The sequence below is a fragment of the Athene cunicularia genome (assembly GCF_003259725.1).
Source record: "Athene cunicularia isolate RWA chromosome 10 unlocalized genomic scaffold, athCun1 chr10_part1, whole genome shotgun sequence".
Classification (NCBI taxonomy): Eukaryota; Metazoa; Chordata; class Aves; order Strigiformes; family Strigidae; genus Athene; species Athene cunicularia.
This window is the reverse complement of record NW_020799112.1, coordinates 19334390-19361948: the sequence shown is the minus strand read 5'-3', so window position 1 is coordinate 19361948 and position 27559 is coordinate 19334390. Positions and strand designations below refer to the sequence as shown.

Sequence of the window (27559 nt, the reverse complement as noted above, 5' to 3'; positions counted from 1 at the left end):
ACGCCGTGAGGACAGAGGAAACCAAGCCTCAACCAAGCCCCACAGTTCTGAGTTTCTGCCTGGACTGCCCTATGTCCAAGAAGGTGGAAGTGCTAGCTGAGTCCTTCCCCAGTGGTGGCTTTCAGTGTAATTTTCCCTGGTGAAGTTTCTGGTGATGGGTACTTGCGGTGCCAAGGCTGAAGCCTTTCTTTCAGTGGGGGAAATACTTGTGCATTTTGAGACTGATATTCCTTTTATAAAATCTAACCAGGAGTCAATAGGCTCAAAAGCTGGAATAACAGGGTACACCTGGTTTGGAAATACACTTAGTTAAATGCTGTCACCCAGGAAGACTTGGAAAAAGCCAAGATGTTTCACAAAACTGAGGGCTGCACTTTTTCAGATTCCATAATGTCCTTCAGCAGCCAGACATGACAGTCCTGGGCTTTGTTTTTTTTCTACCCTCCTGCAGATTAAATTATAATTTAACCCTAAAATTTGCTAATTTAATTAATATTCAAAACCACCATATATTTGCAGTCCCTCCTTGTTCTCTTGTATGTTACAGGCATAGAGTACTGGAGCATGAACACAAGCAAGCAAATGTCACAGCAAGGACTGTATAAAATGTCAGGAGGTTTGGTAAGCATAATTAAAAGCAGAGACCTCCCTAGAGCATCACAGTGATAACAAGCAAAGGCATTTTTATGTTTCTGAAAGCAAAGAAAGCCAAACAAAGAGTTATGAAGCCCTTTGTTCTCAAAGAGGTCACGCATCTCCGGGTATCCATGCAAGACTAGCCTGTATGAAGCCTATTAAATGTGACTAAAAATGCACATAACTGTCACTAGAGGAAAAATGATTGATGCTTCTCTCGTTTGAATATACTACATGCTACACTGCTGAAACACACGCAGACTTTTCCCATGACTGCTGCAGAGGACCCAGTTCTGTCTGCTCAAGTCATACCCAGCATCAATGCTTTGCACATGCAGTCCCATCTACGAGGGCTCGGAGACTTGGATAGAACCAAAGTTTAGACAAAGAAGAAATCAGCATTGTAATTCACCAGTGTATTTACTTCTTAACATAAATAAAGAGCACTAGCATTTGTTATTTAAAACCAGAATTGTCCTGCAAACACTTGTATAAACTGTATCCTAAAGCTGCAAGGAAGCATCTTTAGACAGAGAGTAGTAGCTTTGCTCAAATATGACAAATGGTTAACTCTGTACTGAGAAGCAGCTTAAACACAGCAGCCTTCCTATAGGTGTTGTAAGAGTAGCACAGATCAAGTAGGATTTTAATACAATTTTAGATGCTTGGGGCCAAAAGTTTAATTTTACAATTCAACAATCCAAACTTGTGGTTCTGCATCTGCCAGGTTCAACCCACCATCAGCTCTCAGACAGGACCTGTGTCTGGGCAGAGATTGTTGCACAGCTGAGTAAGACTGCCTTGTTCAGACCACAAAATACAGGAGTAACACAAGTTCCCTCAAAGTCAATACCACTTCTAGCACTTTTGTGCTTGAACACGAATCAAACCACGACAAAGGCTACTGGGTGCTTCATATCCACTCTGCCTTTCACAGGAGCACAAGTTTGTAATGAAACTCAACTGAACTTATTAAACTATCATCAGAAAAAGAAAATATGGCAAACTGCAACATTTCCCTTCACATCTTGCTGCTAACAAAGGTAACATGAATTTTTATGTATGAATTTTAAAAAGTGACTTGCCAACACATTGGTTCCACTGGTAATGCTGGAGATATCCTTGTGGGCAGCTACACCTGTATCCTCCAATTATATTTTGGCAACCATGCTGACATCGGTGGTTTCCATCACATTCATCAACATCTAAAAAGGTGAGATACACTCTGAGTTTTGGGAGAGAAGCTCAAATTAAGCTATATTTGAAAAATATGTTACAAATAATCATATTCATAAATCATATATATAGAGGTATATTTCAGGATCTTCCAAAACCAGACTAGTGCTGGGAGACCACTTTGGGCCTTTCAGGTTTGGATTTCTGGCTCCACCACAAGTAACTTAGAGCTGAAAACCACTGAAAGCTCAAATTCAATCACACTTCTCAGGGGTTTTTGCATTCTGTTATGGAAGAGACAGCAAAAAGCCATTTGTATATGGGACTCCCAAGGCTTTTCTAAGGCTCCCAGCTTCCTAAGTCTCCCAGATCCACAGCTGACAGTTCCACGCTTTTAGTCAAACATCCAAACCAGGAATCCCAGGATATGTCTTTTCAAGACAAACCAAACTCCATCCCAGGAGAAGGCTCTAGAGGCTCTAGGGACCCAGAGGAATAAAGTCTGCAGCCTTTGAATTTTCTCCTTAGCAGGCTGTCTTGGAGATGCAAGACTTCCTTCCTGTCATTGGCGAGTGCTTCAGAAATCCACTCAAGGGAAGTTCTCTGAACTTATGATGGTTAAACTTAAACATTCCAGGCTAAATTGAAGTCTCCTCCAAAAATATCTGTCCAGCTCTTTAGCATCCCACAATATATCTATTTATTCAGGCCCATGGAAATACTACCTTGTTGCTTAATGTCCATACCCCACTCCCCTTCAATCTACACATGCTTACCCCATAGGTTTTGGTGCTTACTCCATAGGTCCCTCCCTGGACGACAGTATGGCTGAGAGAAGATGAAGGAACGCAGGAGAAGGCCAAGTTAAATGCACTGTGTGTTGTACCTACCTTCACAGCTAAGCCCAGTTTGATCGAGTGAGAAGCCACGTTGACACTCACAAACAAAACTTCCTGGTGTATTCTGGCAAATGCCCTTCGCCCCACATAAATTGATTTCAGTAGCACACTCATTATTATCTGAAAAACAGCAAAGCCCGAGTGTTACTTTTTAGTCCTTGTTGTGAAGAAGACCATTTAGCAACGCCAACAACGAACAGTTTGTGACAAGAGGTAAAGCAACAGCGATAATGCAGCTGTCTTACTGCCCTCTCCATCTTTTATTTTGCACTACAGAAGGAGAGCTTACGTTACCTTCTTTTTAATTTGAAAACACTAACAATACCTATGGGAAGGGACACACTTCTTTTCTTCACCAGGAACATGGAGTTTGAAGTTCTAGTCTTTAAACACCCCCAAATTCACACCAATACCACAGGATCATCAGATTGCCACAAGCAACATCCAACTTGCAGAGCAGAAAAAGTGTTTTGCAGGAAGTACTACATTTCCACAGACATAATGGGTGTGTTTAAAGGGCAACTGCAGAAATTTGTTTCATGCTTATTGTTTCAAGAAGCCTTGACCTCTAATGTGAGTCCTGCAATGAACTACAAGAACAGAAATGTAACTATTTTTTTTGCTCAATGGGTAATAAAGGGTAAGGCAAGAATTACAAATTGGTGGTTTTACTGTCTGATTCCTGCAAGTATAAAATTCAAAGACAAAGATTATGAAAACAAGGGAATGTGGGATGAAGGGCCTCTTTGCATCTTCTCATCTGGTGGGACGGTATCTGAACCTGGCCTGTGTTTCCATTTGGTTTCTCAGAAAGCCAATTTCACCTCCTTCCTACTTTGCTTCTGGAATAAGAGTCAGTAATAAATCCCAAATCCATGTCTATGTTCCTATGCCACTTACCAATGCAGGCTGTATGGTGCTGAGTGAATCCAGGAGGACATTTACAAGTGAAACCCCCAATAGTGTTGACGCAAAGGAACTGGCAGTTGTGCTGCTTTGTTGCACATTCATCAAGATCTAAAAAAACCCAAGAAAATATCTTTCACTTATGTTCCCTGTGGAGGATCTGACAGTTCAGCTGGACTTAGAGAGAAGTGACTGCAAATAAATAATGTATCAAGTAGAGCCTTTTGAACCTACATCTCACTTTCCACATTGGCTTCCAGTTCCTCTCATATGAAGCCCCATAACGAATGGGACTTTGGAGCTACACTAGTGTCCATGCCAATGCTGGATTACATACACCACTCATCTGTCTGAAAAATGCTGTCACATAATAAACGTCTGCTCTTACTGCAGTCAATAAATGTGAAGTCACCATCTTCATGAGAAGCAGTGGCAGACTGCAAAATGGTATTGCACTGAAGCATGCTATTATTTCAAAAGAAATATTTAAACCTAATGACAAAGTACACTGTCATTTCCAACGCCAAGTTTAAAATTGCTGCTCTAAATTGTGTGGTTTCAGTCAGATCTTTGCTACCAAAATACATAAATAAATGAAATTATGAACATTCCAAAATCTCTCTTGCACTGCTGTCCCTTATTTAGCGTGTTACAGATGTGGTAGGTTAAAACTCTGTTGATGCCGGACAATTCACTGCAAACCATGCTCCTCTTTGCAACCACTTGTTTCACTGAAAAAAACGGCTCAAACCAACAGTGCTTACCAAAACAAGACCAAGCGTATCTACTATTGGTTATGAACTCTTTTAAGATTCGCTGCCATCAGCCTACAAAAACTCCTCTGGATCTACTGTTCATGTGGAATATCGAAGAACTAACTGAAACACCAGCTCCATCCTGTTCAGGCCACTTCCACTGTCTTCAGTGGAAATACTCACAGGAATCAAGGGGACAGATTTATATCATTTAAATGTCCTTGTATTTGCCTATGAAACACAAGAGTTTCTGCAGTAAATCATTTTCTTGATTTTTACCTTTGCAGCTTCTCCCATCTTCTTGCAGGATGTACCCTTTAGGACATGAACACTGGAAGCTCCCCTCTGTGTTTTTGCAGATGAAATTGCAAGGTTTTGGGGACTCATTACATTCATTCAGATCTAGAGGAAGCAAAACCAGATACCTCAGTGCTGATAACTAAGATTTGTGATAATGTTTTTCAAAATGCTCCGGAAATAAATATCAAAGCATCCTAAGGAATGACATTTTCTCACTTTTCAAAATCTTTGTATTTCCTTCTGCAAGTCACCACTTCGTAATAAACTTTATATATATACACCGTAGTGAAAAACCTACCTATGCAAAGAGTGCCAGTTATATCTGTAGTATAGCCAAGGTTACAATGACAACGATAAGATCCCCTCTCATTGATGCATTCTCCATTACGGCAGACGTCATGAATAACCTTGCATTCATCAATATCTGTAATTAATTCAGGGTTAGTTTACAAAAGAACAAGAATTGATTTTATACAACTTCAATAGATTCTTGTGACCTGATGTGAAAAAAACCCACACCCTACATAAAACAGAAAAATTACATAAAATAATGAAATATTGCACAGATTAAGGAGAAATATTAAGTGGAAAAATATGGAATGTAGCATTAATCTAACTTTCAAATGCAATGAAGCATTAAGTGGAAATGAAAAACTGGAGCTGATCATATATTAGCCTCCATAAATCAAACATCACTTTGCTTACATGTACACAAACAGCTCTTAATCTGTACCTACAACACATTCAAATGCACGTCAGTCAGCCAGCATGCAAAATAAATCTCTCTCCAGCTGGCATGGATGCCTTGTCATCCAGGGCCTTTGGCTATGCACCCTCCCAAAGGACTGTACTCCCTCAGAAATTTTGACTGATGTGCAGAATATTTAGGACCTCACAGCATTCAAATACATAAAAAGAGAGTTTGTAATTTCACTTAATTTGGCAGAGAGCCTTTAATAGAAAAGCCAGTACCTGCTCCATTAGACATGTATCCTCGGCCATGTGGGCAAAGCTTCTTGAAGGCCACGGTGCCTGGGAAGGGGCAGACCTCACAATTTTGCCCCCAGCCTCGGCCACCATCACAGCAGCATTCAGACTTGGTGACAGAGTTCCTGTTGCTTGATCCGATTTGACACATACTTTGTAAGACTTCAGTGAAGCAGTAGCCCTCCCTGTTGTCTGGAAGACAAATTATGCATCACAGAGAATCCTAACGACCTCCAGAGGGTCATGAGATATTGGGAATTTAGTCAGAAATATAAAAGAAAGGGCATACTTCACCCTGGGACTGTGGAACCGAGAAGCAAAGACTACCAGTAGTAAGAAAGAGAGCAGGATGTCTAAGGGAAACAAGTAAGACAGGAAATTTAGCACAAGGTGGAAGACAAAGTTACATTATGCTTATAGAAATACATGTTTCTGTTTGAACCCAGAGAAGGAGGACGGGCTGAAAATCAGGATCAAAGCAAAGACAGAGCAATTCCCAGCTGACTGAAGCTACCAGTCAGCTTTCACAGCAAGTCAACCCAACCGACAGACTGAAGCAGGCATACAGTCAGCATGGGAAGAATGAACTTGCAGGAGGGCACTTACAAAGGCCCCTTCCCTAAGGCATACAAATTCAAGAGGACATTTACTCACTATACATTTCTGAGTTTAATTTCAACTGGAATTTCTGCCATCGAAGTGACAGTTCATTAGGGCGTTAAGGTGCAGCTTACCAAGGCACTCGTTCTGGGCATCACTGACAGTGAACCCCTCGTTGCATTCACATCTGTAACTTCCCACTGTGTTTACACAACGGCCATTCTCACAGATCCCAGGTTTGGTCTGACATTCATTCTCATCTGTTTTTGAAATGATATGACAAAAAACAAGTCCATTACTGGATTAATGCAGGTTAGAGAAGTTTGTATGGGGTTCTTAAACTGTGTATTCTGCCTGGTTAAAGAAATTCCATAATTATTTTTTTCTAAATAAAAAGTCTCTTTTATTCAATTTTCAGAGAAAAGATGACCATCTGGCTCACAATATTATATATTTTGTTACTACATTTTCTCTGCAATATATTCCTCACTAGTTTTCAAAATTTTTCATAGTTACACCTGCACTTCTGAAGGCTGTTCAAAGTTTCAAAACGATTCAGATCTACTCTCATTCACACTAACAGAGATAAACAAGTTTACAGCAAAGGGCCCAATTCTCCACTTTCTTCACTCAGAGCCATTCAGCATCAAGCAGTACAAACTGATTGTGAAGACAGCCACATCCAGAGTTTCTACTTACTGCCCACCTGTGTGCACGCCTGAACAGCAAAGCAAAATGTGTACAGCACCGGTAGATCCACTATACAGGGAGCTGTGTAATTCTTCCCCCGAGTTCCTTAACGCTTTGTTAAATTCAAAATTTTCAGTTCTGCTGAGGAACTGTACGTTTCAAGAGCATCAACACTTGAGTGTCACTTACCCATACAGCCCTCCCCGTCTGGTCTGCGCTGATAACCTGGTCCACAGATACACATGTAGGTGCCAATTAGGTTTTTGCATTCCATCTGTTTTGAGTCGCAGTCATGAATTCCTTCTTCACACTCATTCTGATCTAAAACACAAGGTTTAGATTTCATTATATAGAGAGATGATCCTGAAAATTCACAAGAGTAAATTCTGACTTTGGAATTTCAATTGTAATCAAATTCTACACATACTTTTATTGTGCTAAACTAAGCATAAGATATACTAGACTAGAGCAAATTGAATTTTCCCAAATGCCCATTTTCAGGGCAAGACAAAACCGTATCATCTGATATGGCCTCACTTTATGCAGATGTCTAGGGTTTACGGGCAGGACAGGGCTAATACAGTCAACCGCATAATGCAGACCATCGCATTTCATCCCAAATTCTTTCTGACTCAGTTACTTCCTGGGATTAAAACTCTGCCCCAATAGTGCACTGAGTCAGAGCCCCACCCCTGCAGGAACTTGAAATCATTATCTCCTAACTGAGAGCGTGGCAGGAGCTTTACCTCTGCACATCCTCCGGTCCTCTCGCAGAACATACCCCCCGGGACACTTGCATTCGTAGGATCCGTAAGTGTTCACGCAGCGGAAAGCGCAGAGCAGAGGGTTCTGAATGCACTCGTTGACATCTGGATTTGGAGCAACAAAGACCATGGGGAAAGTGAAACATCCTTTTGTGAAACTGAGCAGACTTGAGCGCACAGGTTTTAGGTATGGGCAATACCACAGATCCCAGTTTACTGAAGGCTAAATTTTAATAGTTGGGGACCCTTGGTTCTACTCATTATGGATTTCTGTATAGAAGCAGGCACCAGATGCCAGGATGTTTGCACAGCTACCTGAAGTTTCAGTATCTTCAATGGCAAGCAGCCAACGGAATTAATTTCAAGATCCACGCTGCCAAAATACTGTCTCAGTTTAAACTGTATCTTTTCCACATCTAGGCTTGGTTTTTATTTTTAAATTCTAGATGCACTAATTCAGCTTCTTCATAAACTGAATTCTGTAAAACAATATCCTTACTAGAAACATTATTCTGAAGTGCATTTACATACGCTCTGGGCTACCTGAGTAATTCCTCTTCTATGATGATGTTTATGTACTCCACTAACAACTCCGCTGCAATTTGAGCTTTCACCCAAATTCCACAGGGAAGTGAATGAAGCTCTAACTGTATATAAAACTAATGCAAGCTGATGCAAAAGTAGAAGCGTTCTTCTGTACGGGCTTGCAAACAAATAGATTGTGGCAGATAATTTAAGAACAGCTGTGTCAGGTCACTCTGAAGAGAGTGTCAGAATGTCCTAGGACGTTCTCCTCTCTGATTGTAACAGGAGGAGATATTAAAACACCCCATACTATGTATGCAGAGACCTTTCCCCTGACACAGCCTCTCAGTTTAAGGACTTCCACAGCCAAAAGCCACAACCAAACTATAAAGCTTAATTTCCACTGACGGATTCCCACAGAAATTTGTACAATCTCTTTCTGGGTCAATTTATACTTGTGGCCTCACTAATATTCTGCAGCAAAGAGTTCCGCAACTGAAGTACTATGCATATAAAAATGTTTGCTTTGGTTTTGTCTAACACGTTCCCTCTATTTTTGGTACCTTTACCACTTGTGGCTTTATAAATTTAAATCATGTATTTCTTCAACCACGTTTTCCACACTGAAAAATTCTAGTCTAATTAATTTTCTGTGTGTCCCTGCTATGACTCTGATCTTCCTTACTCCTCCCCTCTTTGTGCATTTTCAAATTTTTATTTTTGAAATGAGAGACCAGAGCATGGAAAATATCGAACCTAGGGGGTACCATGGTAATTGCCTAGTACTGCATTTATATTTTCTGTTTTGTTTCCTGTTTTTTTCCCTAACAAACCCGAGCAGCCCATTTTCTATTTTCATCATCCACAGTGACTCTCTTTACTCAAGGGTCATCGAGGATGTAAGCAAAAGCCATACACACAATAAGCAGCATTTCTGGGGACTGTTCTGGAGAGACCATATCTCGGTATGCTCCTCTCTGGGCAGTCCCTTAACAGATACTACCTGAAAGCCTGTTCACCCAACCTCCAGTTAGAAAAAGATACCACAGTTCAAGGTGGGTACAGGAAGAGGAACCTACTTTTCTGTTTCAGGTAAAGATGTATTGTTCCAAATGTCCATATTTTTCTTTTTAAGTCACTTTACTCTCCTCAATAGTCTCTGAAATCAGGAAACTTTTTCAGCAAACAACTACAGTGACAGTCCTTAATACACGGGAGTCTCACCTTCACAGGTCATCATTGGTCCAGGCTCAAATCCCTCAACACAGGTGCATTCAAAACCTCCCACCACATTCCTGCAAGTTCCATTGCCACATGGGTTTCCAACAGCACACTCATCAGTATCTGCAAGCAGTTAAATCAAGGCAAGAATACACGGTTATACTCAACTAAAAAGGTATAAAATCTGTTGATGTACAACCAAAAAACCCACAAAAATATAAAATCTAATTAAGTTACTTAATTAGAGTCACTGACACCTAGCAGAATTTGGGATTGCTAGAGGTTACCTGGGTCAAACACTCAGCCAGAGCAGGACCAGCTTGGAGCAGGCTGCTCAGGTCCTGCCCTGGCAGGTTTTAAGCATCAGCGGATATGGAGACTCCACAAAATGAGAATAATATAACCCCACTACTCCTTAATGCCATACTTAGCAATTCAGGAGATGCTTTAAAATGGAAGCTGAAACAGCTATACTTACCCACACATTGAGCTCCTTGTAGTATGTAACCATATGGACACTCACAGCGGAAGGACCCATCTGTGTTGATACACTGCCCAAATTTACAGTTATCTGGATCAAGACACTCATCCACATCTTAACCAGAAACACAAACAACACAGTAAGTGCAATTGATTTCATGTGGTTTTAGACTTCTCTCAAAGAACAAGTTTATTTCTACGGAGAAATACTCCAGAGATTACAAAAAAGTACTAGTATTTGAATGTTGATATATTAGGATGAGGGCATAGACTTTGTCTTGCAGGACAGCTTTCAGAGAATGCAGAAAAGAAACTGATTCTAAATGTCAGATAAAAAAACCCTTTCTGACTGGGGCTACAGGGAGAGTAGATATGAAAAGCAGTAGTCATGCAGCGCTCCTTAAATGAAAACTTTTGCCAATAAGGCTGAAGTGCTGTTTGTCTTGGGAGAGAACAGGATGTACTGAAGGGAACTGGGAAACTGTGGTTTGCACTTCTAGAGGATTAAAACCATTTACTGTAAACAGGCTACATATATTGCATAAGAAAAGACAGGTATGCTATGTGATCCATTCTCTAAATCCTTCATAAGTTTCCCAGCAACTCTGCTCAGCAGACATTAACAAGCCAAATATGCTACTATAAAAGAAGTTTAATTTCTGAATTATGAGATATTCAAGCTTGAATTTAAAACTGGTATGAATAATTGAAAAAAAAAAAAAAGTATAGAAGTTTCCACAATTCATGGCTTTTAGAAGTAGCTGCAGAGACGTTACTCTCAATTGAAAGGGAGAATGGTTTATGGGTAGAAAATGGCATATTGATGCAACCACAGCATTGTGCAGTGCAGACACTTACCCAGTCTTGCATCACCAGGTCCAACAAGGATGCCAATTCCAAATGGACAAATCTGTCGGAATGCCTCTGTAAAAAAAAATAAAATAATTAAAAACATATGTTAAATTCTATCATGGTGATCAGCATTACTTACAAGCTACATAAGTAACCACTGATAACAATTCATCCTCCTCACGTTCAGGTCCAGAAATATAGTATGCAAATGTATAAACTTAGAATTTAATCTTACATTCACATAAAACCCGTATGCTTGCTTTACATTGCATCTGATCTCCTGTATGTACCTATGTAAAACATCATTATTTAACTTTCCTTTAAGGAGAAAACTAATGCAATATATCAATTTTAAAAGTATCAAGACTAGTGACTGCATTCTTTTTTGTTGTAAATGAAAGATTTCCTATATTTTCTGAAGACATCATGATTTAATCTGTCGTCACCAATCAGCAGCTTCTTAAAGCATGCTAATCACTAGTCCTAAAGTAATGATTTTATTACAGGTAGGCTGAGAGTAAAATTTCTGGGTTCATCTTAGAGTGAAGTCACCACTCGGTTTCCAAATCCACGGGGTTATCTGTGTAGTTTTTGAAGATTTAAAGATGATGTAAGTCTTTTGAGAAAAATTAATTCTATTTTTTTGTTGCAGAAGGCATGTACTTCCTTATATGTGCAAATCACCTGGTATATTCTTGGCATTAGAATAAATAAGAAATCTTAAATTTCCACTCTGGTGGACCAAAATGCAGTAAGGATGCCTGTAATTATAAAGGCCCTTCAACTTCAGCAACTCCTCTATTTGTGTCTGACACACACAAAAAAAATACAAGTCTTGCAACTGAAACTAAACTTCTACCTTTCTCCTCTAAACTGTATCTTGAGCAGATAGACGGATGCAGGTCTGTAATTCAAAAAAATCTCAAGATGCTGCTGAGGGTATTCTCTCCTAACCATGCTCAGAACATCACAGAACCCTTGATGATAACCCACTTTTTCTTTGGCAAATTCAGTAGGCTGTAAAGAGGTGTACCGTGCAGCAGTACATGACAGCCATAGACATAACAAATGTTATGCTTTCTTTAGTTAAAATACATTAGCTGATCTTTGCTGAAGTTGAGCAAAACAGAACTAAATGTAGATGCACACTGGCACTGAACGCAGCAAAGTGTCTGGCACACTGCTAGGCTCTGAGTGGGAAAGTCAGCCCTGTGCAGCTGGGTAGCACAACACCTGCCTGTTGCTCAAGCCTTCAGGAGACTCAGGTGGCACATGTGCTTACCAGCCTGCATTCAGATAGCATATGATGGAGAACATGCACGAGATAACAACTGAGTAATTTTTTAAAAGAACAAAACAATTCCACTGTCCATGACGTGCCAAGACATAGATTTCTCAGACTCGGGTATCTTAAAGCTATTTCTTTTTTAAAAAATGAGAAAAACAGTCTTGATATCATCCTTTGAGAACAGTTTGGACTGTGAAAAATACATGCGCTGACACTTCAAGGAAATTCTGTGATGTATACCATGCTCTTCCAACTGACTTCGGTTCAAATGCTCCAGGGCAACGGAATGAAACATGCACAGGCAATAAGCCTAGGGAGGAATATTGCAACTGGCACATCTGATTCTCTTTTCTTCCCTTGGCTTTTATGCGGATTGTCTGCAAAACATCTACATGACTTATTAATGAAACGAACTGTATTAATGTATTGCTGAAACCAGTAATGCCGTTAACCACATGTGTCAGCATGAATTAAAGTCCGTTCAGCAAATTGCACCATGATGGTACAAAAGCCTGTTGACTTGCTTGATGCCTAGTTACTTAGTCTTACAAAGGATACTAATAAAGGAAAGTGTTTCTTTAGCAACAGTCCAGGGAGGCTTTCCTTCATCGAAGCCTGTGTTTTGTCATTCCCTGCTATTTTTGCAAGTCATTCATATTGATAAGATTGCAAATTTAGATTTTTTTCAGTTACAAAATGTAGTCACAAAAATGTAACAGAGTGATTCAGATGTGGATGTAGTTCAACTGTTGGGTTTTTTTAATTAGATTTCACATTTATTGTGCCCCTTCCTATACTTATTTACAATTAGATTAATTCCATTTGTGTCTTGCAGATATTTCCACTCAGAGCCTGTCAAGGACCTACTTACTACTTTCCACTTTCTGTATGTGACATGTCCAGAGCAAAATATTCAGCACCTGTTCATACTAACAAACCTGTAAGCAAACAAGCAATATGCTAGGAAAATGTTTTTTGAGACTGCAGTGGCATCTACTTTACAGAGAACAATGACAATTATTAGGGTTAAACACCTCTGGAAAATTACTTTTACTGATTTCTTCTTGTAAGAATCCCAATCTTCTTTCAGTTCTGAGGGGCTATCATAACAGTAAGGTAACCTAGTCAATAACTCACCATCTGCTTCCTCTGGGCAGAGTTCGCAGGGATCTCCCCATCCCTGTCCCTTTAAGGCACAGCAACACTCTTGTTTGGAGTGGTTTCGGGACTTTGGCACAGAACATTTTCCATCTTCAAATTTGGTAAAGCAGTAACTTACTCTCAGATCTGCGTAGACAAAAACTTGTTATGAGCCATTAGGGTGACTCTGGCAGAGTTTTCACTTAGAGGTGTTAACTGCAAAATTACAGGAGGCTCCCTCAACAAAACACCCAACTTCCATCTGAGTCTGTCAAGAAGGACCATTATTGTCTCTGACTGGGGAAGATCTGAAGAGAGAGGAGAGGTCCCTACCCCAGTAAAGGAAAGCTATGGGATAGAGTGTCCTATTTCAGTCATGGAAAAGGAAGGGGTTTTCTCTTTTGTCCAGCAGAGATGGGAGTGCTGTACTCTCCTCATGTCCTCACTCCCTTTTGTAAAAACTTAATATTGGCTGAATTTATTTATATTCCATTACCAGTAAGAATCAAGAGATTTTTATCAACCTGTAATGATAATTCTGTGTAGTGTTAAAATGAGATGCAATTTTCGGTGGTGCTTTCCTTCCTCATTCTTTGCTGAGGTACACACAAACAAAGAAAACTGGCCCAGTGGCACTACGTTTTACTCCCTTGCACTGGGTAACCAGGACGCTGGAGCAGAGCTGAGATCACAGACCACAAGCATCCAGCAGGCAGAGAGCTGGCAGCTCCCTGCATTGGCACAGGGACAGCAACAGGGCAGTTGTGGAAGCAGCTGCTCATCCAGTTTTCTGGCTACAGCATCAATGCTGGGCAATCTCCATATTTTACAAAAGTTCTAGGTAAAGGGAAGTTTTAAACAAAACTTTGTTTGGCCTGAGATACATGAAAAAAACCCAATGGTCTTCTCCAGGGGATGGGAAGAAGCCTACTTAAAGTTCATACACACAAGTGTGCATTTTCCTCTGACATGATGTGTGAAACAGTGGTCTGTTTTCATAAAGGAGAAGATTAGGCTGCATTATTTTTTATGATTGTGGTTCCTGGTTTTGTGTTGGTTTTCTTTTTGGTGATTTTCTTCTTTACCTGAAGAGAACAACACCCTTAGACTGAAGAAACCTCATTTATACAGCCTACAAAAGCACAGCTAAAACAGCCATGCTGCTTTCTTGAAGTTGAGTGAAGTAACTGTGCCAAACTGCATGGTGGTTTGGAGACTTGGATGAATGTTTACTGCAGGTTGGATTCATTTTTACCAAAACCACAGTTTCATTTAGCCCACTGTGAAGTGAAGAACTCACTATGGTGTCAACAAGCATCACCGTTCCGTGCCAAACATAACTACAGAGGTCCTTATAAAGGTCTTACTCATCAGTGGTTCCCGCTGTGCACACTGTGTATAGGACATTTAACGATGTATCTATTTAATAATTTCCAAAGACTTTAAAATAACTCACTCCCTGATTTTCTGTGCTTGTTCTTTATCCACAAAATAAACTAACCTGTGGCTTTTCATTACTAGGTGTTCAGCTTTCAGCATCTGATCTCTGTCTTAGTGCCCATGTGTAGGCTCTGAACAGTGTATGTGGTAATCTAGAAGCCAAAAGACACTTCAGACTTTTCTAAGCAGATGGGTGCTTATTGTCCACACAACATTGTTTGCAAATTTTTTCCATCCATCTTTTTTCTACCCGCACATTTGTGGAGAGGAATAGCATATAATAAGTGTTACGGTGAATCTGATAAGTGCTAGCAACAGCCTTGTTCCTAGAAATGCTGCCTTTAGCAGTGCATTGCAGCAGTCTCCTGCCTGTGTTCATGCTCCATCTCACGTCAGACATGTCATAGTCTATACCAAGTCCAGGTAGCCTCAACATTTCTTCCAGGAGTGCAAGAAAGGGCTGCAGGACAACACAGTTTCCTCACTTAACCTGGTACATTTAATATTATCTTCACCCCTTTTATTGCAATGTTCTCTTTAATGACAAACAGATGTTAGGGCAAGACAAAACCTGGCCCCAGCTACAGAATTATCATGTTTTCCTTGTGAAAAACAGTTTGAGTCCAGAGTCTCCTTGTTATATTAGAAACAGGCAGCTAATAAGGCTTTTATAAAACAGCAAACAAATTTTGAAATGCCAGAAAATAGGAATGAACTTACCTTGGCATCGCCTTCCTGTGGAAGACAACACAAAGCCTTCTGGACACAGACATTTGAAACTGCCTGGAGTGTTGCTGCACGTGCCCAGGGCACAAATTTCTGGCTGTTCCACACACTCATCAATGTCTGTAAGGAAAGTAATTAAAGAGATAATAAAAATGTCTACACTGGCAGCTGTACTATATAAAATGTAAACTTACATCATCACTGATATCTAACAGATTTGAAAAACAAAAAGGTCAAACCAAAAGGAACGGACAGAAAGAGGAACAAGAAATCCAGGTGCAAAATCTAGGGTTAGTTTTCAAATCCTCATGTGATGGGCAAACCTCAGCAATGTACCATCAACCAAACAGCCTGGGATTAGATTTTTCTTGGCATCAGATCAGGTAGTTCTGGTTCAAAGAAAAGTTGGTGAGAGTTTTTCTGGGAAGTGAGTGACTACAGTTCAGAACCGTACACTGCCACAGAAGACTAAACATTACTCATGTTTAGATGCAGAGGGAAGTGGTAACAACTGTGAATAGGTAGGAAAGGTACAGAAGGATTGTTCCATACATGCCTTCACATTTGTCATTCTGCAGGACATATCCAGGAGGACAGATACATCTGAATGACCCATCCAAGTTCTGACATGTGCCTGGTGAGCATTTTCCAGGCTCCAGTGCACATTCGTTGATATCTAAAAGAAAAGAAAGACAATTTATTTGAGATAATTGCTGTTATCTTAATTAATCTGTGGTGGAGGCTGCTTTAATTTGGATTTCATCAAACTGATGGCGGAACTTCCCAGGAGCAGGAGAAGAGTCCTCTTCTCCTCATGTCATTGTTCTTTTCTGCTAGGTACAATGATGACAGCATGACAGTTCTCTCTGACTTCTACTGTTTTACTAGGAGTATCTCCTCAAAGTTTGCTGCACTTTTTTTCTGCCCTAAAAGAAAGCACTTACCAACACAAGTCCTTCCATCCAGAGCAACCTCATAGCCATCATTGCAAAGACACTGGAAGGACCCGATCGTGTTCACACACTGACCGTTCCTGCAGAGCATTCCATTTCCACTTGCACACTCGTCCACATCTAGGAACAATAACATTGAAAGATATAAAGGAAATGCCTGCAACAAGTGAAACTGGGTAGGTGAGATTTCTGTTTCCACTACATCGGCACAGTCACTGATAATACACAAATACTCGCCTGTTTCAAAAGCAAGTGAGGAAAATACCACTACTGGTCTATGTTGTGAAACGGTTAAAGCAAGAGTTAAAAAAAGGAATGGCATATCACATGTAAATATTTAAGTGACTACTGAAGAGTGAGGAGTGCATAATCAAAGAGACCTTTTCAGACTGGAGAAATCAGGTTTTGTCTTTAATCAGGCAGACCATGCAAGGTGCAATCCTAACTCAATAGAGAAGACAGTACTACTGGTACTTTCATTAGAAGTAGAAAGTCTTAGAAACAAGGAACTAGTCTCAGCCCCCCTTACCTATGCAGTCATTGTTGTGTGAGAGGATGAACCCCAAATTGCAGCGGCAGTTGAAGGAGCCAATGGTGTTTCTGCAGGTTCCGTTGCCACAGGCATCTCTCTCACACTCATTAATATCTACAGAGGAGAAAAAACAAGCAGCAAGAATTTTAATCACTGATGGGGAAAGGAAAACCTGTAGCTATCCCACAGGCAAGAGAAATAATGCACTGCCAGCAGAGTGAATAGAAGGGAAAGAGATTTTTTTTGTTGTATCTCCCCAAAATATTTTACATGGGTTTATACACTTGATATTAACATCTACAAAAAATAATTAAGGGTCCAACAATCATTTATCTTACTGTGGCTCCTATCTCACCCTTCCCAAAGGAAGTCTAAGCCATCTTTAATCATAAGCATTCTGAAAACTCCTCATCTTGCTCAGACAACAGACACTACACTACCAGCTGTGAATGAGTTAAATACAGAATTTCCTTCTTTATGAAGATGACTCTGTTTCTGAAAAGGGCACTTTTCTGGCAAGAAATCTACTCTTCGCTTACTCTGTTAACAAGTAGGCTGTATACAATTGCTGCATTGCAATATTCATCTATTAAATTTCTTGCCTAAAGGAATAAGTGAGACAAGATGCTTCAGAAAATTCTAAGAAGAATGGAACTTTTTTTTTTTTTTAAATGAAAGCATTAGCAGTTCATCAGACAGGATATACACTTTTAAAGGTCCCCTCTACTGTAATGAGAGGTTCTTCATTCATTATCAGCTTCCTATCATCTCTAATTCCCAGCTATGTTGGTTTTGCACCTTTGCCTGGTGGTAAATGGCTCACAATCTCAGTTCTTGCAATGTAACCCCTCATGTCAGAGAGGACAGACTTAATAACTATCTTAATGGAAGCCTAAGTACAACTTAATTTGATATACTTGCCTATACACATTGTTCTGTCATCATTGGTCTTGAATCCATTGTGACAAATGCAGTAGAAACTTCCAACAGTGTCAATACACTGCCCATGGCTGCAGATATTGGGAATTTCTTGACATTCATTCCGATCTGAAAACAATGAAGCAGATTGAAAGTTAAGGCCTCTAAATTACTGGGCTTGAAAGATCTATTAGCAGCAACCAGTTAAAAATCAAGTGTATGGCCCTAATTTAAGATAGTACTGTTCATTTATTAATGACAAAAGCATAACTAAGTAAATCTCAGAAAAGGGGCTATTGGCTTGTAAACTATGTTTTCCAACGTTTGTGAAGCTGAAAAAAGTTTAGTGCAAAAATTATATTTACCAAACACGAATTCTTGGTAGAGGGAAAGCACGTTGCCATGGCTTTGAGAAGTTGAATTAATGACATGAAATTGTATGGGGAGATTTTCGAGTGCTCTCCACTGACTGCAGCAGATACGAAACCCAGGTATAAACCACAGCTTACATCCTTCTCATGAAAGCAACTACTTGCTCACAGCTACATTTAATTATAGCACAGGCTACCTGATTCACTCACAGCAACGAAACAAAACAGAAAGGGAGACAAATCTCACCCTTTTCTCACTAAGCTTACAGAGAGATAAAATGCACTGTAGATTTATCTACTCATTGTGCAGAGGTAAATTGAGTGCATGTATACACGTGTTGTAGTGTCCAGGCCTCATGCAATGCGATGATCCCATAAGCCAGACAAAGCTCAAATAGCAAGAATTACTGCTATATGGAGTCAGAAAATATTTTGCCATCAGCAGCAAACACTCAACTGCATAACAGTGGAGAGAGAGATGGGGAGAGCTATCCTGCCAGCATGTGATACGCTGCCTCACACGAGCAGGGCGTCTGTAACACTAGTTCAACACCTGACTGCTTCCTGCTCCTCTTTATGAATGCTTGCAGGCAGAATCTAGGATTCTGTCAATAGTAAATGAAACAAAATGTTAAAGGACAAAATGTTTACTCTCCAGCACGTTTTCTCCATGAACAATCAGAAACATGAATCAAATGAGGTCTTTCTTAGACCTCATAAGCAGCAAGAGTTGGTTTAATTCAGTATGCTTCCTGGCATCGTCTACTGCAGGTCCAAAATAGCTGAACTAAAGTGCTGCCTTAAGCTTGTATTAAAATTGATTAGATTTTAGTGTTCAGGGGTTTTCTTTTATATGCAATCTAAGCAAAGCAGATGCAGTTTTCTTACCAAAGCATCCCCAGTTCACTGCAAAACTAAGAGTCAAGTTGTTCCTAACTGCAAAGAACTTCATGTACTAAATCTTGTTTTCCTGCCTCTCCTCCACACTCTGCTTGGCACATGGACAACCCTGATAGCCCCATCCCCAGGACTGCTGTACATCAACTGGGGCCACTAGTAACTTTGGACGAGTGTTTACTGAGGACCAAGCTCTCCCAATGCTATTAATGATACTGCTGCTAATTAGAGTCTGAAGGAGGCAGAAAAGGAAACCAGTGCTGGATAACATGCTGCCTTAAGAGTCTTTGCAGCTCAGGAGAATAGAGATGAAAGAAAAACAATTACTCTTTTGGTGCTCTGTGGGCAAATGAATGATGAATTAAAGCCCCAGGGAAAAGTCACTTCTTTTGGGCTAAACAGAGAGTATTGTAGTTTTTTTAAGAACTGGGAGGCAGAGTTTTCTTAAAAATGAGTTTATATGAAAAATTATTCATTATACCACAATAGATAGCACCAGAAGAATGCTATTTTGATAGTATAAATGAAGTAATCATAGTACTAGTGGCTGTGATATACCAGTTTTGATTTAATACTAATAATATATTTACTCTATATAAACTGTGATTGTTTTCCATGCAGTAGCAAGACTGATCCAGTACCATAAGGTCTTTAGCACTCTTTGCTCTCAGCAAAGTGGTTGGGAATTTCCTTCCTTTGCTGAACCAAGTACTTTATCAACCACTTTTATTTTGACTCTAATTGTAACTTTATTTTCACCAAATATAAAATAAGAGCAAAATACAGGGAAGTATTACTGTTTGTGCCAATTCATGTTTGGTATTGTAACCCATATCAGAACCTTTCCCAGCTCTTCCTGTACCGCTCTAACGAACCCATAACAACAATTACATTAGGAACATATTGAATATTTACATGTGTCACTGCATAGCTTAACAAAACAAAGTTTTAGTTCTCACACTAGCGTTCTGGTTGCCCCTACACCCTTTTCCCCCAAGGGTCACATGAAACAATGAAAAACTGCACTGCAGGGAAAAGTACACTTCCTAAAACTCAAGTACTCAAAAGCAAAAACCCAAGGAAAATGTTACCAGTTTCCGTTGTAATTATTATTTTGTTCAGAAATGTATATAATATTTATAGCTGCTTGGCCCACAGCAGTCTTGAAAACCTTTGCAATTCTTCAAGTAATCAAGATAACATGAATGCCTCTCTGGACTATGATATAAGAAAAGGCAGATAGATTAGAGAACCGCAGTCCCACTCAGTGAATATTTAAAAATAATGCTCAGGTGCCTGTTTAAATCCACGTAAAAGTTAGGAAGTTTAACATTAAGCTTTTTAAGTTACTTATTGCATATGGCCTAGCAGATAAGTCCACTTTATCAGCAGAGACTCCAGCAAAGCAGCGAGTTGTGTGTAAAAATACAAGTGGCAAACAAATTGCTAAAACACAACTAGCAAATTATAATGAAAATCAAAGAAATTATGCAGAGGAAGGTCCCCCTCAGGACTGCAACTGAATTTTAGTAGTGAATCCGTTGCCTTCCATCCCTAGACATAACATGGGCTAAAGAAAAATGTTTGCGGTTGGTGGGATAAAGTGGAAGACAAACACCTACTCATGTGATTAACTCTCATCTATGCCTCTGTGGGACGGGCCCATTAGTCTTCTGGGAACTACCAGAATGTTTATGTGATTCTCTAAAAGACTTTAAGAGGAGGATTCTTGGAGCCCAGATCATGTCCTGGTATATACCGTCTTTCTGAAGAGGAGATAGGCTTTTTTAGACTTCTAAAATCTACTACTCTTTGCAGACCCTCACACAAACAAGTCAGAAGTACTCACCAGTGCAGCGGCCAGTTGATGTGAACCTGTAGCCAGGTTTACAGTCACAGCGGTAGCTACCAGCTGTATTGACACATTCTGCATTTTGCTGACACACTGGTCCATTTTGGCATTCATCAATATCTGTCAATACAAAAAGGGAATTTGATTGTTACAGTAAGCGGGCACTAAAAAGACATCAAAACCACTTTGTTTTTAGTGTGAAGGGGATTACCTTACCTAAATATAGGAATTTCTTTCTAATTCTGAAAAATATATTGATAAAAGCAGATATTTGGTCACATTTAGGTATCTCCCTGAAATGCCAAACCCATATGCTCCATTTGTAAAATTCCTTCCTATCTAGAGAATTTATAAAATGGTTTTCTGAAGGTGTTGGAGGGCCCATGTTGCAACACTGCACTTGGGTGGATTTCAGTCCTAAAACTGCAATCAGAACAAGCAAGATGCTCTGTCTGCACAGACGGCCACTGGAGCCGTGAGGATCCCTCCACTACAAGGATCTCCCTTGACCATAACAAAGCATCAAGATCCCTGTTGGATATTAGTAGCTTTCAACGTAAACACCACCATAAAATTCTAGGCAAACAATTTTGACCAATTTTCCTTAGTTAAGCTGCTGCAAAAAGATAACCTTATTTCTGTAGAAATGTCACGGTGTTTCAGTTAGAAGCAGCTTACAGAAGATGCTTTTACCCAGAGCTCTTGATGCCTTGCTCAGCAGTCATAACCCACACCAGAGAATGACAGAAATTCATACTGGTGTCTTCAGTTTCGCCATTAAACAGACTAATACAACGTTAGGAAAGATTTAAATTGGAGAAAAAAAAATATCATGTGTTTATATTATTTACCGAAATCTCCGTTCCATTAGAAAAAAATACCTTGGAATTAAAAAAATCTGCTCTAACAGTGATCTGACTCAAGACTACTCGTTTCTTGTCTTTACTGTCAAACGTGAAAAACAATGTTTCTTCCCCATGACTGCTGACTCACGCTCCTTCAAGGCCTTAGATGTCTGATGGAAAATCTGGTATTTTCTATGCAAAATAATTCAAAGTGTCTGAATTATCACAGGCTTATTACACTGATGCCAATACTTTCCCCTCATTAAGGATGACTTGCGAGTATATCAGATTTGTCAGAATTGTCAGCTCGTGAAATCTCTGACTAAGATCAGCACTCTACCTTCGCAGATCAGAAGCTTGTCATTGTAGAAGAAACCCACAGGGCACTCGCATCGGAAGCTGCCAACCATATTTATACAGATCCCGTTTTCACACACTCCAGGAATCTCTCTGCATTCATCAATATCTGCAAGAAATTGTTTTAAATACCTGGAAACAGCACTTCATGAAATCTTCTGCTACATAATATGTCCTTATGCATTTATCCTTTAGAGAATTATCAAATGTATAATGCCAGCATCAGAATGGTCCCAACTGCAATAGACAATGAGTCATTCCAAACTGTGGAAATGCAGGTATTTCCTATTTCCTCAGGTTCTGATTGTTCACTGTAGAGAAGATATATCCCACCACATAGGAATGTAGAGGGTAGCACATGTCCTTCCTCATGCCTCCCACCCACAGCCATGATGAACTCATCTTCCCGAGTTGCAGTGGAGTTACTGAGTCAGAGAGAATGTAACTGTCTTTGGTTTAATATAGGAGAGCATGTCTGAATGCAAACTCTTGTCAGAATTTGTTTTGTACTGTTTTACTCTTGTTAATCTGAAAACACTCTCATGTTTTTATGTAACAGTTTGAAAGTGCCAATGCCAGGTAACATCTGAAGTGCTGCAAACACGCTGTTAAATTGATTAAGCCAGGCAGCCAGGGTTTACCAATGCTCTACATACACCTGGGTTAAGGAACTGATTTTGACAGAGAAAAACCCTCCAGCTGCTATTATAGAACTACTTCTGTCTCTGAAACAATCACCTGAAGTAAATATATAGCACTTTAATCTACACAGAAGAGTAACATCATGTAAGGACTGTAACCAAATATTACAGGGTAGACAGAGCACTGTCCCTGCAGAATGGGTGCTACCTTGTCCCAGTGCCCTGGGCCTGCAGATGTCATGGACACAAGCAACTCTTGTGCAAGAGCAGCAGGTTGAGTTCTACAACCTAGCGAGACCTGCCAAGATGCCAAAGCAGCAGGGAGAGCCTGCCACTCACACCATGTGAGGCTGTGTCTGCACGTGTCTCACCACAGCGTCGCATGCACTGGGATGTATGGGTGGCCTCTGCGGGACGGCTCCTGAATGTGCACTGCTCTATGATGTGGCAGGGCAGTCAGAGCAGACTGCAACACTCCTGGCACACACGTCAGCTGCTATAGATGCAGTTTTTACTTATGTATGTTGGCATGATCCAAGGCCTCCCTGCTGATGCTGATGAACGGCCCAGTTAGCTTGAGTAGACTGGGCAACAATGTGGGCTAATGCTTATAGCTAGAAAGGGGAACTTTGCTTCTATGAAATGACCTGGTAAATAATAAATACCATACATTTCTGTAGCTTCTTTAAAAATTACATTCCCCCCTTTACTAGAAATATTTCCATCTAATTAGCTCAACACTGCGTCACAACAACAACTCAATGCTAAAGCACCTGATTACTGCCTGTATGCTGTCTCTGTTCATTACAGGGCACATTATCTGCTTCTTATTTGCATTTTTGTGTTAATAAAAACAAAAGGGAGTCCCACTAGGGATTTACTCAACTCCTTGTCTTAGAATTCCTCATTCTTTCCCTCTTTTTGTTTTGCAATTTGTTACTCACGATTCAAACGTTACACACAATAACATATGTGAGAAATATTCCAGCTGAGCAGAAAAAAGGATTTTTGTGTCAAACCAATACACAGGGGGACCCATGTGAAATGTCAGATTAAATCTCTGCTTTATTTTGAAGGAAAGACTCCTAATTCCTCTTAGACCAAATGCTGGTTGGCCTTACTCCCAGACCTCATATTCTCAGTATCTGTGCCCTGCTCATGTAGGCTTGATTACAGTTTCTTTGGAGCTTTATGTTGCCTTGATTACCAGCAGCAATTATCATTGCTGCCAGCTAGGAGGAGCTAGGCAGAAAGTCTGCAGGCTCAGACTTAAACAGAGGGTTGAACTCCATCACAGTTTAGTCGTTACTCCTCCCATGAAAAAAACAATTGGGAAAACCAACCTCTCCTCTTACCTGGGCAGAGGTAGTATGGAATTTAGTTCAAAATAGAAATTACAACTCACCAACTGGTAATCCTGTATAAATGTCAATAAAGAAGCCAGGCCTTTGACTTCCACAGAGTGTGGAGAATTCATCTGCAACAGAAAAACAAAGCACCTATGATAGTATTTGGAATTAATCAACAGTCAAAAATTCATTACATCCTTTGCCCAAGAAAATTCCTCTACTCTTTCAGCACCTGCAGGGCACACAGAGGTGTGCAGACTCCTCCCCAAGGCTCACCATGTGATATTATTAGTATGCACTTGGGTTCTCATTCAAAGGCCATTGAAATTAGTAAATAAAAAGATGCAGAGGGCTTGGGATCACATGCCGATTTTGCTTTCCGTATGCTTATCTCTTGCATTACAGCTTTTGCATACAAGTCCAGATCTGACTTTTAAAACCCTGAACTGTAAGTTGGAAGTTATTCAAGTAAGTGTCTAGAAAGTTTGTTCTTGAAGCAAACTACCTTGAACCAGAGCGGGATGTCCTGAGCTCAACTCTGCAGAGCCTTACCCAGTGTGGAGGAGTCCTGTATGCCCATACAATTAGTCCAGAAACAACATCTTACACTTAGCTGCTCGACAAAGATCATTCTCAGAGGAGACCAAGGTACTTCTGTAAACCCGTGGCTACCACAAAGGCCCTTCAGCAGCCCAGGCACAGCACAGCAGACACCATATTTGTTGGAGCAATGCCAGTAAAACCATGGTCAGTGCCTCAACACTGGATCAACAAGCATTTGCAAAGAAACAGATTAACCCATGTCAAGTACGAAGTCTCCCAGACAGAGAAACTGGCACAGAGGAGGCATGGCCCAGCAGGATGAACACAAACCACTCCAAATGTGCCTTCATTGTGAGTGGGGCTGATCACCTCCAGGCCAAAAAATTAATCCCTTCATTTTAGACACACAAGAGCAGACAACGACATCACATCTGTAACAACGTTACACCCACTAATAATAATGATGAGGTTACTAAGGATTTCAAATAGCTTAACATAAAAACATAAAACATACCAGTGCTCGGGATGGGACACTGTTCACAAGGCTTATTCCATGCACGCCCAATGTTGTAGGAACAGCAGCACATTTTCTTGGTCATATTAAAGAGCAGCTCACCGTCACAGGTTTGATTGTCAGCATAGTAATTTCTGTAACACAAACTTCTTCTCATATCTGTGAAAATGAAAAACCCAGGCCAATGCATTAACAACTCTTATGGAAGATGATTTACCTGAAGGATTTAGGAGATATCTCCTTCAAATATGTACTTTTTTAGAACCCTGTCAAGTAGATGCTGTCATCTGCCTGTCCCTAAAAGACTACTCTAAAAGTATAAAAAAGTGTTTGCAATACGAATATTCAAAAGAAAACAACATGGCTGTAACACTGATCAGACTCATCAAAGGATTCAAGATTGGCCTTTTGCCCATACTGAAAAACATGAACTAGTTTATGGTTCCCCCTAAGAACTGTACACAGCTTGTGACTTCGTTTTGTGAAGTCTGAGTAATTTTGGTAATGTTCCACATGTAGAAACTTTTAAAATTAAAGGGATGAACACAGAAATATCAAATTAAAGGAGAAATTCTGATGAGAGACTGAAAGATCTGTATTAAAAGTGATCTGCCTTGCTTTATTCAATAGAATTAATGAAAAAAGCTTGATCTTTCATTTAGTTAATTCTTGTATGTCTGAATTCAGAGAAATAGTTCTGATTTGTGCCTGGTAAAGCCCTGACCCAAAGCACTAAGATAAAGCTTTAAAAAAATCACAACCCATACCCATGCAGTTGTTTCCTCCATTGACTTGCATGTAATCAGGAGGACAGATGCAGGTGTAGTTCCCAACAGTATTGTAACATGTGCCAGGTCCACAAATGCCAGGTGTATCACACTCATTCACATCTAAAAGAGAAGCAAAAGGCAGTAAGTGGCCACAAGAGCTTTCTCATTGTGCTTCTGGGAATGACAATGTCTCAGCAATGCCTGAGGTAGGAAGGTACTGGTGGAGAAGAGCTGAAGGGGCTCTGAGAGAGGTCACGGTGGAGCAAAGCCCTCCCAGAGAAGGCAGTGGTGGCACAGGTGGCCATGAAAAGCCTGGCTGTGAGGTGAAGACGGCAACTCCGGTATGTCTAGGCAGCTCAGAGTCAGCAATTTGGGTTTTGCACAAAAATAGTATCTGAGGATCTCATGCATTCCCAGACCTGGACATGAACCAAAGCTGTTCCCTGCGGAGTGCCCATCTCAATAAGGAATGATGCTAAAACTGACTGGTTGGACGGTTCAGGTCTGTTTGAGTGGGGAGAGTGAGCAACCTTCCTAACACAAGATGTCAGGTTTATTTCACCAAGAGACTTTAACCTTTGTTTAAAAATCCCCAAACCCAACACCACCCCCAAAACACCTCAATTTCTAAAACTTCAAAAGTATTTCACTAGCTTTATCATTTTGAAGTATCTTTGACACACCACTGTGGAAAAATCTAAAGGTAGATTTCCTCTTTAACACTTGCTGAGCTACATAAGCACAATGCAGATGAAGCACTTTGGTTCAGCCTTAATTTAGGACCCAAACCTTTTGTATTTCTGCAGTGTTTGGCACATCATATTAACATTATTAAGTCTGGAAGGCCAAAGACAGCCTCAACAATGGGAAATTTAAGGACTTGATGGGTTGCTCAAAGTTTTATATCCAGTACAACCTGACAGCTGTGTGTAATGTGATGAACATGTACTACTGACTGTGCTAGGGGAAAATGTTTTGCACTACAACCAGTATTTTCAATTGGACATTGAGATCAGCAGGAGAGAAAATAAGCAGTGAAAAAAAGGCATGGACATGCTGTAACCAGCCTAGCAGACTCATGGGGCAAGCTTGCTCTTTATCCAACTGCTTATTCATTATCCATCACAAAATAGCTATTTTTTATAGCTGGTTAGTAGATTATGTTTTACTTAAAGAAAAAATGTTTGGTTTTTCTGGTTTTGATCAAAATCTGATTACTCTAAACAAAAATTTGCATATATTTCAACATGGTCAAGAAGGAATTTTCTCTCTCAGTGCAAGACTTCAGCTTGTTCCAATTTTCCCACCCTTAAGATTTACACCGCTTGATCTGCTTATGTTCCTTTTCAAGGACAGAGTAATTCTTCTGCATGTTGATCTGTCATCATTTTCTAAGAATAAATGAAGAGGGGTAGTTAAGTGAAGGCTACGTACCATCACACACTCGAGTCTCTTCATTCAAGTAGTACCCTGATGGACACTGACACTGGAAGCTACCAAATGTATTAATACATTTTCCTCCTTGGCAAAGTCCCGGCAGTTCTTGACATTCATCAATATCTGTTCAAACAAAACCACAAACATTTCATTCATGCTCTCCCATGAAAAACAACACTCACTGAAGAGTTTCAT

The 27559-nt window shown here is 40.1% G+C and overlaps 1 protein-coding gene across 2 annotated transcripts in view; it reads right to left on the bottom strand.

The window, feature by feature from the left end:
- Window positions 1-27559, bottom strand: part of LOC113483885 (fibrillin-1) — a 145454-nt gene that overhangs the window by 9978 nt on the left and 107917 nt on the right. Inside the window, exons 18-41 of one of the 2 annotated variants that reach the window (XM_026855897.1) lie at window positions 27362-27487; window positions 25925-26047; window positions 25158-25316; window positions 24157-24228; window positions 22094-22219; window positions 20906-21028; window positions 17792-17917; window positions 16868-16984; window positions 16330-16458; window positions 15942-16061; window positions 15380-15505; window positions 13217-13366; window positions 10798-10863; window positions 9938-10054; window positions 9463-9582; window positions 7696-7818; window positions 7139-7270; window positions 6394-6519; window positions 5645-5851; window positions 4971-5096; window positions 4652-4774; window positions 3612-3728; window positions 2703-2831; window positions 1722-1841 (exon numbers count right to left, since the gene is read on the bottom strand). In XM_026855897.1, coding sequence (XP_026711698.1) covers window positions 1722-1841; window positions 2703-2831; window positions 3612-3728; window positions 4652-4774; window positions 4971-5096; window positions 5645-5851; window positions 6394-6519; window positions 7139-7270; window positions 7696-7818; window positions 9463-9582; window positions 9938-10054; window positions 10798-10863; window positions 13217-13366; window positions 15380-15505; window positions 15942-16061; window positions 16330-16458; window positions 16868-16984; window positions 17792-17917; window positions 20906-21028; window positions 22094-22219; window positions 24157-24228; window positions 25158-25316; window positions 25925-26047; window positions 27362-27487 — 3003 coding nt within the window. Of the gene's footprint in view, window positions 1-1721; window positions 1842-2702; window positions 2832-3611; window positions 3729-4651; window positions 4775-4970; window positions 5097-5644; window positions 5852-5948; window positions 6013-6393; window positions 6520-7138; window positions 7271-7695; window positions 7819-9462; window positions 9583-9937; window positions 10055-10797; window positions 10864-13216; window positions 13367-15379; window positions 15506-15941; window positions 16062-16329; window positions 16459-16867; window positions 16985-17791; window positions 17918-20905; window positions 21029-22093; window positions 22220-24156; window positions 24229-25157; window positions 25317-25924; window positions 26048-27361; window positions 27488-27559 lie in introns of those variants that run through there. The other variant, XM_026855896.1, reaches the window with a different exon arrangement.